The 14,129-nt window shown below is 50.5% G+C and overlaps 1 protein-coding gene across 2 annotated transcripts in view; it reads right to left on the bottom strand.

Moving 5' to 3' along the window:
* STAB1 (stabilin 1) overlaps window positions 1-14,129 on the bottom strand; it is a 151,160-nt gene that overhangs the window by 83,995 nt on the left and 53,036 nt on the right. For both annotated transcript variants that reach the window (XM_075005986.1, XM_075005987.1), the window contains 5 exons: window positions 13,825-13,878; window positions 4,930-5,010; window positions 4,456-4,614; window positions 2,506-2,568; window positions 797-898 (listed from right to left, as the gene is read on the bottom strand). In XM_075005986.1, coding sequence (XP_074862087.1) covers window positions 797-898; window positions 2,506-2,568; window positions 4,456-4,614; window positions 4,930-5,010; window positions 13,825-13,878 — 459 coding nt within the window. The remainder of the gene's footprint in view (window positions 1-796; window positions 899-2,505; window positions 2,569-4,455; window positions 4,615-4,929; window positions 5,011-13,824; window positions 13,879-14,129) is intronic.

Genomic DNA, 14,129 nt, shown 5'->3' with positions numbered 1-14,129 from the left:
TAAAGAAGCCCATGATGGTAGGGTTGATGTTAGGTCCTGTGATGACATCACCAGTGTAGCTATGTGAGCAGAGTTGGCAGCGAGGTTTGCTGCAGAGATTGGTTCCAGGTTTAGAGTTACTGTGGTGTGTTCTACAGATGCTGGTGAGAATTTGTTTAAGGTTGGCTTGCTGTCTGTAGGAGAGGACTGGCCTGCCTCCCGAGGTCCCAGCTTTCTTTGAGATACCACTGACTTCCTTAGGAAAGTACAATTCATTAGTGACCTTCCTGAAAACACCTTCACTCCCCACACCAGCTGGGGCTCACCAACAACTTTAGACCACACCACAGTAAATCTCCACCGGGAACCAATCCCTGCAACAAACCTTGCTGCCAACTCTGCTCACATATCTATAAGGTGCCACAGGATGACTTCTTGTTGTTTTTGAAGATACAGACTAACTCGGTTCCCCCTCTGATATTAGCGAATCCACAGTAACATCGGAGGCAGCCACCTGAGTATGTCCCCAAGGTTCTGGGTGAACAGGGCTAGTTGTACCGCCTCTCTCAGGCTTCTTGGCTATATCGCTAGTCAAGCTAGATTAGCTCACTTCTAGCTCGGGTACGTGTAACCCTTGCTGCAATCACACCTGCAGAGCTCAGGAGAAAGGTACCCTTCGTGTGTCAGCACCCCACCCCTGCCACTTGCGGTCTGATCAGGAACCACACAAAACAAGGCAAAAAGCTCTCCTGCAGCTGAGCCAGAAGCAGCTCCCTTGAAATGGAATGAGCCCTTGCACACAGCACAGGGCACTTACCATGATGGTTTGATTGCAGTACCTGGCGCAGCCCTTTTTCAGGACGTTCAAGCCTAAAGGATCGTGGACGTAGACACACTCACTTGCAAAAATCTCCTGAGCCTTTGGATACAAAACAAGTCGTCAACACAACAGCCTTGTTCACGCGTTCCCTTGCTGCAAAGGGCAACTATCACTGAGCTGAGGAAGTTCAGGAGTGTGTCAAGGTGAACGAGATATAATTACAGAGCGGCTATTGTACTGGAAGGCATACAACTGCTTCCGCCGCTTCACACGAGCACATAAATCAGACCCTACTGATGGCCATCTGTTCTGACCACACAGCTCGGGCCATGGCAGAACAATGCTGTGGTAGACAAGTCCCTCCATTGTTTGGTTCACAAGCCAACAATGCACAAGGGGAGAAAGTTAAATTGCGGTCACTCCCATAAGGAGAAAGATGAGAGGTGGAAATAACCCCCGGGGTAACTCTAGGGGCTTCAGAAGTGTTATTCTGGGAATGAATGTGGCCCCACAAGGCCTCTAACGTCACCAGTTATGCTTGAGTGCAAACTTGGAGCCAATATTTCCAGAAGGAACTAGAGATCCAAGGTGAGGGACCTAAAAGGCGCTGATTCAGGTTGGGAAAAGTGGGGGTTTTTTTTTGCTCAAAAGCACATTTTCCAATACAGCCGGCAGCCGGACAATCAGTTTTTCCACAGCTCTTGTCCTATGTCCCCAGGTCAGTTTTGAAATGCAATAGCACATCACCCGCTGTTTTTCTTGTTCCCTAAGGTCTGAGATTGGCCTTACACTCTTATTTACACTCTGGACTGAGTAAGGACTGCAGGGCTTATCCCTGGATTGGGAGCAAAACCATTCACACTGCTGGTAGGTGGCAGAATGAACATATGACCTGACACGCTGGCCTCAACAGCAGATGTGACAGAACCGAACTCCACCTTCATCTACAAACCAAGAGCTGATCTCTCCTGTCAGGAGCAACACACTCCCAACCTGGGACCACTTCTAACCTGCTCGAGACAAGCTCCCTGCACTTTGGCTGTCGGAGCCAAGTGAAGTCTTATCCCAGCCTGCCCCTCTCAACACTTGCCAGTTCAGGCTGTCTGAACCGCACGTGAGCCATGCCCCACCCGCTGAGAATTGGGCTTAGACAAGTGACCCCCAAACAGCAGGTCTGCGGCATCTTTTCAGTGACCAAGATACAAGACGTGCATATTCCCACCCTGGGGACAGAAGCACGGTTTTGGTAGAATCAAGACAGGCAATTCCTTTGAGGGCAGTTCATTAGCCCATTGAAAAGGGTCGGACAACAGCAGCTGGGCTTCATGATCTGGCTGGTAGGGAAAGGTTCTGCCTCCAGTTGAGTGAGGGTGTTAAAAGTCTAGTTTCACTTAACACACGATGCTTCCTGTCTCTACAGGGATTAGGTTCTGCATGCTTCAGAACCAAGGGCAGCACAGACCAGTGGATTAACCACTAGACAAGGATCAAAAAGACACAGATTACGCTCCTGGCTTTGCTGATGACTTGCTGTGTGACCCTGAGCAAATGACTTCCCTCTCACCAAGCCTCAGTTTCCCCTGCCACCCATTGTCTGTCTGATCTGTTTCACATGTAAGCTCCAAGTTTATCAGCACTCTGACTCTATCTGTACCAGTGCCTAGAACTACACAGGCTGTTACAATACAATCAAACAAGGTACTTACCATTTTTGTGCTGAGAGGTGGACAAACACTGGTGTTCAGGGCCTCACAGTCAACGCAAGAACCCTGTTATAAAACCAAGAGAAAAGTAAAGGTTCTCCAAAGCGGGGGAAGTGTAATCTAAAAGACAGGTCAAGAGAGAGTTTGAGAAGCTGAGGTGCTGCTGCCGCTCTGACCTGAGCCAAAGGTGGGAGAGAAGGTTGCACACATGGGGTAGCCCCTTGGAGTCGCACAAAGCAGCCTCCGTGCATGCACAGCCAAGTTGGGCACCACTACTGCAAGTCTTGGGCTAGACATGCAAGGTGGAGCACCCACAAGGAAACTCCTCGAAGAAGCTGGGAGTTATGCAGGGACGTATGTGAGAGGAGGACAAAACCCTAGAGCCTTTGGTTAGTAGCTACTCAGTTTACAGCTAGGTTGGAACTGTGGGCCAGTTAAAGCTTTAGTTCTCACAAAACCCAGAAGTAGCGAGGACTCATGTCACTTTTGAGCCATTACCGGGGCCTCCGTCCAGCACTGGGGACCTCAGGCCTGTATGAGGCCCCAGGGGCTTCAGTGGGGTTCTGTGACACATACACATGAACCAGCTGCATCGGAAATGTAGGACGCCCACCGTGTGTGAAGACCACTCAGAACAAGGGGCACAAAAACACTTTTAGTGCAGGAAATGCAATGCCCTGTGAAGCTCCTGAATTCAGCGTCAAAGACCCTTTCCATAGCCTCAGTGCAGGGAGTACTTGTTTCGGATGTGAATCACTTGCAGTGATACTGTGACCGGTCACTAAAACTTGTCACCACAGGATCGTGCCAGCTGCAGGTATAGTCAAAGCAGGCACTGCCTCCCCCAGCCCACCCCCCGGCCTGCCCATTTCTTCAGAGCTCTACAGAGCGGTCAGGGAGGGAAGATGCTCCCCAGGAAGCTAAAAGGCAGCCCCATGACGCTGTCTCCTGGGTCCTAATGCCCCAACATTGTTACATTCTGTGTATGCTGGGTCCCTTTTGGGGCAGCTGATGAGTGCCCCCCAAGGGGCAGGGCACAGATCCTGCACACACCCTGTCCAGCTCCAGTCGGAACCATTGTCCCTCCCATGTATAAAGAACAAATTCCCACGCATGCGCGGGAGAAAACACATCCCATTGTGGGTCCCAGTACTTTCACTTTCATGGTATCCTCCACCGAGGAGCTGCAAAAGCACCAGCAATTCAACACACAAATGTGGGAGGTTTCTCCCTCCTCTGAGGGTTTTTCTTCACAGGCTGTGATAGAAAAACTGGTGAGATGGGCTAAGACAGTTGCGGAGCTTCATGCAGCCAACAGGAGACAAGTGGCACGGGAACACTTTTAGAAATGGGGATGTGGAGCTCTTTTACCCCTTTCTACCCCCCCCCTCAGCTGAAGCTGAGAGGCCAGCAGCAAAGGCCCCGGTATATGGGGTTCAAAATGGGACACCAGCACATGGGGCCCGCAGCAGGTCTCCAAGTGCATGGGTCTGTCAGCTGGGACCTCAGTCACTAGATCAAGAATCTGGGGGTGCTGGAGCATCTCTCACACGTCTAGCTCCTGCACTGATGGGAGACAGACGTTCAGAGCCTGCTAATGAAGTATTACCAAGCTGGGTGGCTGCTTGGGTGTAAGCAGAGAAACAGTTCCCAAACAACAGCCCTCCGAAGAGCTGATCTCCCTTCTGAGGGATGGATCTCTTGGGCAGGAGGAAAAATGAGCCACTTTCACCGGTTTGTCACAAAACAGTTCCAAAGAGAAAACAGCTGACTTCCCAGCAAGCAGTGGAAGAAATGCTCACAGCACATACACTGGCTAACCAGGAGGAGGTCAGTCATCAGGGATCGTAGTGCGGGAGAGACTCTACAGACACCTCCTGTTCTCAATTATAATGGGTCTTAGGATTTTCCGTAGCATCCCCTGGGGGAAAAGCATGGGAACATTGGACTTACGGCTATGATTTTATGCTGCTCTTCATCGCACCTGTGAGGCAGAATAGGGACTATTGAAGGAGGAATAAAGATGCCATCCAAGGTATGAATGATTCCATTCGATGCCACGATGTCCCTCTGCTTTAAGGAAATCCCGGAATCATCCATAAGAATTCTTCCCTGTTCCAAAAAAACAAAAAAACCCCCAAAACAAATCAACACGGTCCGTCATACCCAAACAATAATTTAAGGAGACGCGTTGGTAAATAACAGCAGACAGTCACTTCAATATCCACCTTTCCTAGTGGAAGTCAGGCTTGGAACAGGAAGGGAGAAAGCACAATGATTTGAAATAAATTGAGTCGATTAAGCACAGGACATAGCAGAGCTTGTCTAAGTGACAAAGTTCCATTCCGGAACCAAACTTTCTGAAAGTTTTGAGCATTTCCATTATGGATTTGGCTTAAACTCCCATCTCTGGTACGTGTCACTTACATCTTTCGAGACATTGATGGTGAGTATCTGGTTTGCCATGGTTATAATCCGTGGCATTGTCACCAACTTGTCCACAGTCACCTGAAACATATACACAAAAAGGAGACAAGGCTATGAAAACAAACTGAAGGGGAAGAGAGGGTTGTATGCATTTCAGAATCACTACAAATCCCCTCCCTAAACCAGTTCTGAGGAGTTGATGTTAATGTTTAAACTTTCCTCGGCAAAACACACACGACTAAGGCTGCAATCCAGTCGCTGGTATTTTAGTAAAAGTCATCGACAGAGCAAGGGCAATAAATATAAATTCCTGGCCTGTGAGCTGTCTGTGATTTTCCTCAAAAATATCCCTGATTGAACTTCGGGGCAGGTGGATGCTATGAGGGTGGGGAAGCACAGCTTGGAGGAAAACCAGCCCCACCAGCAGCTGAGAGTTGTTAAACTGCTCTGGCCACTCCTGTGATGCCAGCTGCACTAGCTGCTGCTCGGCTGCCTGGAGCCACACCAGCAGCAGCCGACGCAGGCTGGTGGCATGGCCACCTGAATGGCTGACTGCAGAGCTTCTCCAGCAGTGTCTCCAGGGTCTGTCCCCAGAGCCAGCTGCTTGGGCAGCCCTGCGGGTCAGCCAAACTGGCTGCTGCAGAAGTCACAAAGTGTGCAGGAAACCCTGGAATCCGTGACAGACTCAGCCGTACACATGACTGAAGAGAAGTCTAGTGCATCTTATTAACCATATGCAATACCCAAAATATAAGCAACGATAATGGAATTCTTATTTGTTCATCTTATCTTATGTTACAGCCAAATACAGTTGCCAGCATTTTCCCCCACCCTTTAATTAACACAGTTTCAAGCCAGATCAGCTAAGGGCTATCTAGAGCAGCGGCTCTCAGCCTTTCTGAACTATCGTACCCTTTTCAGGTGTCTTGAGTATGCCTCAAGTTTCACATCACTTAAAAAAGAGAAGTTACTCACCGTAGTAATGGTGGTTCTTTGAGATGCATCCCCGTGGGTGCTCCACGTTAGGTGTCGGGTTCACCCCGGTGCCGCAAGTCGGATCTTCCAAGCAGTTTCTGCCGGACCGCGCATGCGCCGGTGCGCACCGCTCCCTTGCGCACTCCCAGCCGCGTGCGCGATCCGGTCCCCGCCAGTTCCTTGACCAACCGCCTCGGATGCTCCTGCAAAACACTAAACAGAGATCCGAAGCGGGGAGAATGGGCGGGGGGTGGAGCACCCACGGGGACACATCTCGAAGAACCACCGTTACTACGGTGAGTAACTTCTCTTTCTTCTTCGAGCGTCCCCGTGGGTGCTCCACGATAGGTGACTACCCAGCAGTAACCCAAAATAGGAAGTGGGTAATCGGATCATGTGCAGCTTGTCCCCGAGAGGACCGCTGTCGAGAGATGGGTATCCTCTTCGAATACCCTGTGAAGGGTGTAGTGCTTGGCGAAGGTGCATAGGATGACCAGGTCGCCGGTCTGCAAATGTCTTTTAGTGCAACGCCCTTGAAAAAGTCTATTGATGCCGCCACCGCCCAAGTGGAGTGAGGCCTGGGTGTGGCCAGTAAAGGAGTCTTTTTGAGTTCGTAGCACATTTTTATGCAGGATACGATGTGCTTTGAGATTCTCTGCGAAGAGAGACCTTCTCCTTTTGATTTGGGAGCGAGAGAGACTAGGAGTCTATCCGTTTTCCGGAAGGACTTGGTCCTGTCTATATAGAAAGCTAGCGCCCTCCTCACGTCCAGGAGGTGTAGGTGCGCCTCTTTGTTAGAGTTACGAGGCTTTGGATAAAACGAGGGTAAAACAATAGGTTCGTTAATATGAAACTCAGAAGAAACTTTAGGAACAAAGGCTGGATGCAGCCGTATGGTTACCGCCTCCTTGGAAAATACTGTGCAGGGTGGCGTTGCCATAACTGCCACAAGCTCGCTCACCCTGAGCGCTGACGTGATTGCGAGAAGAAAGGTCGTCTTTATCGTAAGGCGGTGGAGGGAAACCGTGGCTAAAGGCTTGAACGGTGGTCCCGTTAGCGCGCTAAGCACCAGGTTCAAGTTCCACGAAGGTGGAAGCGGTTTCCAAGGGGGGTATAGGTTTACCAACCCTTTGAGGAACCTGGTAACCATGGGATGGGCGAACACCGTATGCCCTTCCTCTTCATGTCTGAATGCCGAAATGGCGGCAAGGTGGACCTTTAACGAGGATAGTGAGAGTCCTCCTGTCTTGAGGTCCAGTAAATACTCTAATATCACAGCCATAGGCACCGAAAGGGGGGCTAACTGTTTGGTAGAACACCATGCCGTGAAGCGAGTCCATTTCTGCTTGTAGGTCTTCCTGGTGGAAGTCCTCCTGCTACTTTCTAGGACTTGTTGCACTTCCTCCGTACATGTGCTCTCTAGGGAGCTGAGCCATGGATTAACCACACTTGTAGTCGCAGGTCTTGGGGGTACAGATGCACTATGGACCCCTGGGCTTGCGTGATCAGATCCGGCGCCACCAGGAGGGGCATCAGTGGATGGTCTGACATGCGCAGGAGTAGGGGGAACCATTGCTGCTGATCCCACGTTGGGACTATCAGGATCATTCGGGCTCCTTCTCTCCTGGCTTTCTGCATGACTTTGTGGATCAGCACTGTGGGAGGAAAAGCGTAAAGCAGGGGGCCCCTCCACGAGATCGCGAATGCGTCCCCCAGGGACCCCTGTCCCAGTCCTGCCCTGAAGCAGTATCGCAGGCACTTCTTGTTGTGTTGAGTGGCAAACAGGTCTATCTGGGGAAAGCCCCATGCGTGAAAAATCGGTCGTAGCAGATTGGGACGGATCTGCCACTCGTGCGTGAGTGCGAAACGCCTGCTCAGATGGTCTGCCTTCACATTGTGAGCGCCTGGTAAGTATGAGGCTTTCAAGGTTATATTGTTGGCGATGCACCAGTTCCACAACCGGACTGCTTCCGCACATAAGGCACGGGACCGAGCTCCTCCTTGCCGATTTATATAAAACATGGTGGAGGTATTGTCTATACTGATCCCTACTACTTTGCCTTGTATATGGTCTCGAAAGTGTCTGTAGGCATTGAACACTGCTCTGAGCTCCAGTATATTTATGTGCAGTGACTGTTCCGTGGAGGACCACAGTCCTTGCATCACCTCTTCGCCCATGTGTGCTCCCCACCCTACGTGGGAGGCATCTGTAGTAAGAAAAACCGATACTTGTGGTTGGTGGAAGGGTACCCCTGTTAGCATGTTCTTGGGGTTTACCCACCATTGCAGGGATTTGCACACCTCTGCTGTGGGCGACACCACCCTGTGAACGGTGTGCGCTGCCCGTTTGTATACACTCGCCAGCCAGTGCTGCATGCTGCACATGTGTAACCTGGCATTCTGTACTACGAACGTTGCTGCTGCCATGTGACCCAGCAGCTGTAAGCACGTCAGAACTGGCACCGTAGGGCTGAAGGTGATGACGTGCACAAGGGAGCCGATGGCCCGAAAGTGTGTCTCTGGTAGATACGCTCTCGCTGTAATAGAATTTATGCGTGCCCCTATGAACTCTATGTCCTGTGTGGGGTCAATCTTTGATTTTGCCAGATTGATAACCAGGCCGAGCGAAGAGAACGTGCCTGCTGTGACGTGTATCATGCGTAGTACCTCTTCCTTCGAGGCCCCTTTGAGTAGGCAGTCGTCCAGATACGGGAATATAAATACCCCCTGTCTGTGCAGGTGGGCTGACACAACTGCCAAGGTCTTGGTGAAGACTCTGGGGGCCGAGGAGAGGCCGAACGGTAGAAGGGGATCGTGTACCCCGTGGCTATGATCTCCAGCACCCATTTGTCTGTGGTGATCCTTTGCCACTGGTCGTAGAATGGTCGGAGGCGATGGTGGAATAACAGCTTCGGATGACATTGTGCGATGGTAGTGATGGCGCAGCCCTGGATCTGTGTGTCAAACTTGTGGCCTTTGGCCCTGCCCCGAGGATGCACGGCTCTGTTGGGAACGTCGCCTGGGAGTTCTATATTGTTGATGCTGTTGTTGTCGCCCTTGCTCGTAACCCCTGTGGTACTGGGGACGCTGTGGCTGATACTGGTACCGTCTTTGCTGAGGGTAGTACTTTTTCTTTCTGTATGGAGGGGTGTAGATCCCTAAGGTCCCCCCGATGTTTGGAGACAGGACTCCCTTCGCATTACCACTGCCGTAGCTGTTGAGCATACTGCTGTGTCCGCAACATCCAGGGCGATCTGAACTCCCATCCTCGAGGCCGCGTAGCCTTCTTGCACGATAGCCTTGAGCACTGGCTTCTTGTCCTCTGGAAGCGAGTCCATGAGGGAGGTTAACCTAGAGTAGTTGTCGAAACTGTGGTTCGCTGGATGTGCTGCGTAATTCGCCACTCTCAACAGTAGGGTGGAGGAGGAGTAGACCTTTCTGCCGAACAGCTCTAGTTTCTTGGCATTTTTGTCCGTTCCCCCCGTTTTGAACTGAGACATTTTTGATCTCTTTTGAGACGATTCTACCACCAGAGAATTTGGTCACGGGTGGCTGAATAGGAACTCCATGCCCTTCGCCGGCACGAAGTATTTCTTGTCCGCTCTCTTGTGGACAGGCGGAATAGTCGCAGGGGTCTGCCATATCGTGGTGGCGGACTCCAAGATTGCTTCGTCAAGCGGTATGGCTATTTTAGAGGAGGCTGGAGGTCTCAGATTTTTAAGGAGCTTATGGTGCTTCTCTTGCACCTCTGCTGTCTGGATGCCTTGCGTGAAGGCCACCCTTTTAAACAGCTCTTGGAACTGTTTGAGATCTTCCGGAGGATGGACGTCCCCCGGGGCCGTGGCCTCATCCAGGGAGGACAGCGAGGAACCGCGAGGGTATGCCTCTCTGATCCCCTCCGGGTCCTGTTGACGGTGGTACATCCACTCGCTAGGAGCTTGCAAGGGAAAATCCCGGGGTTCCATAACCAGTTCCCCCTGAGATATATGAGTCTCTGTCCCCGTTCGCGATTGCCCTTGGGGATACGGAACCGTCTGTGGGGATCTGTCCCTGGTAGTATGCCTATGGTGTCTATGCCCCGCATGATAAGGGCGACCATGGCAACACGGGCACTGCTCCTGGGATGGTGACCTGGACCACTCCCTTGGTGCATACCCTCTACGTCTGGGGGAGCGAGATCTTCTGGAGACCTGGGACGCGGGAGAGACCGATTTGTGATAGTACTCAAGTGGCTCGAAGCCCAAGAAGGGCAAAGGTGGTCCAAGCCATGGGGAGGCTGGCTGTAGAAATGGAGATGGGGGCTCCGGATAGGCTAGGGGTGACCCCTGCCTTCTCGCTGGAGTCTGCAGCACGAGCGGAGAGCTCAGAGAAAGCAGCTCTGCAGCCCTGTCTGGAGAGGGACTGCGGTGCCGTGTTTTCTGTGCTGCCTTTCCCCTCCTCTGTGGGGGTGGCTCCGCCCCCTGACGCATCGTGGATCTTGGCCCCGTAGTCTGCACCGTGCTCAGCACGCTCCTCAGTGGTGCCATGCGGACGGTCTCCCCCGGTGCCTGCAGGCTGCGTGCCTGCGTGCTCTGCGCCGCCGGTTCCACGGGGGTCGGTGCCACTGTTTGTGGTGCCGCCGGTTCTGGCGCTTGCTTGGCCGCCACCCTGCCCGCGGTGCGGGGTGGCTGTTTGATCATCAGAGGCTGAACCTCCGCCACGTGCGTCTCCGTGCCGCCGCCGATCAGCTGTAGCTGCGGCTGGGGGCTGTGCGCTCCACCCGTCCCGCTCGCTGGTGCTGCCGGCAGGGATCGGGTTGGGGAGATTTTCCTCTGTTTTTGCGCTGATGGGGTTAGGGAGGCGGTTTTCCTTTTATGGGCCCCGAAGGGTCCTTCCTGCTGCGGCCACTCCGGCACGTCTGGCTGGAGGGCCTTGTCAAACAGCAGCATTTTCAGCCGCATTTCCCTGTCCTTCCTTGCTCTGACTGTTAACTTGGTGCAGAAGGAACATTTCTGAGTGACATGGGATTCCCCCAAGCACCTTATACACTGACTGTGCCCATCAGACACTGGCATCGCCTCGCGGCATGACTCACACTTCTTGAATCCTGAAGAGGACATTGTGGTGAGTCTTTGAGTTGTTAATAGGGTACTTAGCACCTTCTCTGTGCTTGTTCCCCTCTCGGATAAAGCCTGCCACGGCAGGAGGGCTAATGGCCCTAGGCTCCTGGCCTCCGGTGCTCTGCTTGTTACTAGGATTGGAAGCTTTGAATTCCTTCCCTTGCTTTGTTTTTTTTTTTTTTTGAAAACAACAACCGACTAACTTAATCTAAGACTGAAGAAACTTTAAAACAATTAAAAACATTAAATATGCTAACTCTGGCCGTAGCCTGAGTGGATTCCGTCTGCAGCCGATGGCGGTTAAAGAGGAACTGGCGGGGACCGGATCGCGCACGTGGCCAGGAGCGCGCAAGGGAGCGGCGCGCACCGGCACATGCGCGGTCCGGCAGAAACTGCTTGGAAGATCCGACCTGCGGTGCCGGGGCAAGCCCGACACCTAACGTGGAGCACCCATGGGGACACTCGAAGAAGAACTACTTGCTTACAAAATCAGATGTAAAAACAAGTGTCACAGTACACTCTTACTAAAAGGTTGCTCACTTTCTCATTTTTACCACATCATTACAAATCAATTGAAATTTGAATACTGTACAAATTGAGCCTCTCTAATCTGGCACCCTTGGGACTTGATAGCACCAAATGAAAGAATTTGCTGAACCACAGGAGATCAATATTGTCTAGCACCAATATCAACACTTCCACTGCTTACTGGGCTCTTAGAAGACATTTAGGGGTAAATTACAGCTAAATAACAGCCCAGAACACAGAGAGCCAGAGCTGGCAGCTGTAAACAAACTATATGGGACCACAGGAAACTTGGCCACAGACATGAGAAGCGGTTGTCCGTCTAACAAAAATCACGCCGGACAATGGATGTTGCTGGATGAGAGTGTTCCGGATTAGAGACATTCAACCTGTAGTGTATTTACATTTCAGAATACAGCATATGGAGCACAATAAACCTATCGTCTATTTGAAAGTTGAGTTTGGACTGACTTTGCTAGGGCTTTCCATATACCCTGTTATAAAACTAGGTGCTCTCTCTCTCTCTCTCTCTCTCTCTCTCTCTATATATATATATATATATATATATATATATATATATATATATATATATAAATTGACGTACCCCCTGGAAGACCTGTGAACCCCTAGCAGACAGCCACTGCTCCTAGAGTGTAAAACTCAACAGTAACATCCTTCCTTGGAGAGAGAGACCAGGTTGCTGTAGCATGAATCATGTTGGAAAATGGTTGTAGTTTGCACAGTTCTTTTGTTAATGTGGACAGGTTTACAAAAAGTAAAGAAAAAAGGGAGATAGCTAAGAACCTCATGTTAACAGCTCAGCAATGAGGCATATCCATTTTCTGTGGAGGCAGGATTAGTTCACTAAAAGTAAACGCACATGATCGAAAGGCCAGTGATTTCAATGGAAATGTTTCCAATGTCTCATCTTGGTTTTGGTCTAGGTCTAATCGGAGCTGATAAAATGTGAACATTAGCTCTGTTGGAACCAAAACCAAAGCAAAACAAAAGCGGGCAGTCATATTTGTATGTTCTCAGCAGGTGAAATTCACCCCAGAGCAGAGCACTGCCACAAGGTCTGTAGACCATGTAAGCTCTACATTACTACAAAATACAGCCTTTCCACTAAATCTAGTCTATCTGCTAAGCTGCAGGAGAGCACTATTACTAATACACATTTAATGAAGCAATTATATTGTTACTTGGAATCAATCTTTATATTTTTAATGTCAGACAGTACTGAAAGCTGAATTTCCTGTCTCCTATTCAGTTAACTTTTTGCTTGCAATTTCTCTCATTACATGTGGGTGGAAATTGAAATTTGGTTGAAATGCACAAAACCAGCATTTTAAAATTGTTTTATTAGTTAAATAAAACTCTCTTACATGCGCCTGAGACATAAGAAAAATAAGTTTATAACAATGGATTGCTCTTCAGCAGGGCTGACAGCCAGTGCGGGCACAGGAGCGAAGAGGGAGGGTAGCTGGCCTCTAAGACCCAGAAGGGACGGGGCCAAGAGCTGGCATCCTTAGCACCACTGGGATCACAGCACTGGGCCCCCCATAGCTGCGTGGAGCAGCAGAACTGTGCTACTGGCACTTCAAAGGGGCTGGGAGCTCTGGCCACCGCTGCACCCCTGGTAGGCGGACCTGTTGCTCTTAGAACTGATTTAGCTCCAGACAGCGAATTGAACTCCTTGTTTTGGACATTGTGCGCTGCAGGTTTTGAGAACCAGCAGATCTCGTCTCACACCTTGTTTCACTCATAGATTGGAAGAGGAAAAGCAGCTTCTGCAACTCTCAAACAGATCTGTCAACTGACATTTAGGAAGTGGCCAGCGCCAGCATTTGCTCCATTGTAAACCCAAACAGGATAAATCTCCCTCTCTTATCATAGCTTCGTTTATAAATCCTAACAGCCGACTCGGGAAACTCCTAATTAATCTTTAAAATGAACGGAGGGAGAAACACACTCGTTTGTTTCTCATAAGCTTTGTGGAGTAGTATTTGCATTTTAATAAGAAAGGGCTAGAGACACCAAGACCCCAAGGAACCACAGACTTTGCAACGAGGGCCCTGATGCAGTCACGTTCTTAGACACTGCATGTGAACAGACCCATTTGAAGTCAGTGGGCCATCTCGCATGCTTACCTGCCTCTGCCACATCTCTCTTCCTCTGTGGGAAGCCTAAGATATGACGAGGTAGCTAGCGGGCCACTGAGGAGTTATACGCAAGGCAATGCCGAATTATCTGCTGTCCCAAAGGACCCCAGTAGAGTGGAAACAAAAGGCCTTACCGCTGCTGAGGTGTAGATATGATGCTTCACGAGTTCCTGAAGCTTATTGATCCCCTAGGGAGGGAACGGCAGATAATAATTAGAAGCTGTCTCTTGACATTTGGCACAAAGAAGAAGGAGCTGAAATAAAGCACCCAAATTTGAAAGGTGGGTAGATTTTTACAGCATCCTTATTTGAAAGGTAATTGTTAAAGAAAAATTCGCGCTGAACTATGTAACCAAACTTTCGATACATTTGCCATTGGTGGCCACCTCCGCATGAAAAACAGAGCCTCCCTCTGCAGCACTGGTGGAACTGGGTCATA

This window comes from Carettochelys insculpta, chromosome 11 (genome assembly GCF_033958435.1).
Source record: "Carettochelys insculpta isolate YL-2023 chromosome 11, ASM3395843v1, whole genome shotgun sequence".
NCBI lineage: Eukaryota > Metazoa > Chordata > Testudines > Carettochelyidae > Carettochelys > Carettochelys insculpta.
The sequence above is the reverse complement of the archived record's forward strand: the minus strand, read 5'-3'. Positions and strand labels throughout refer to the sequence as shown.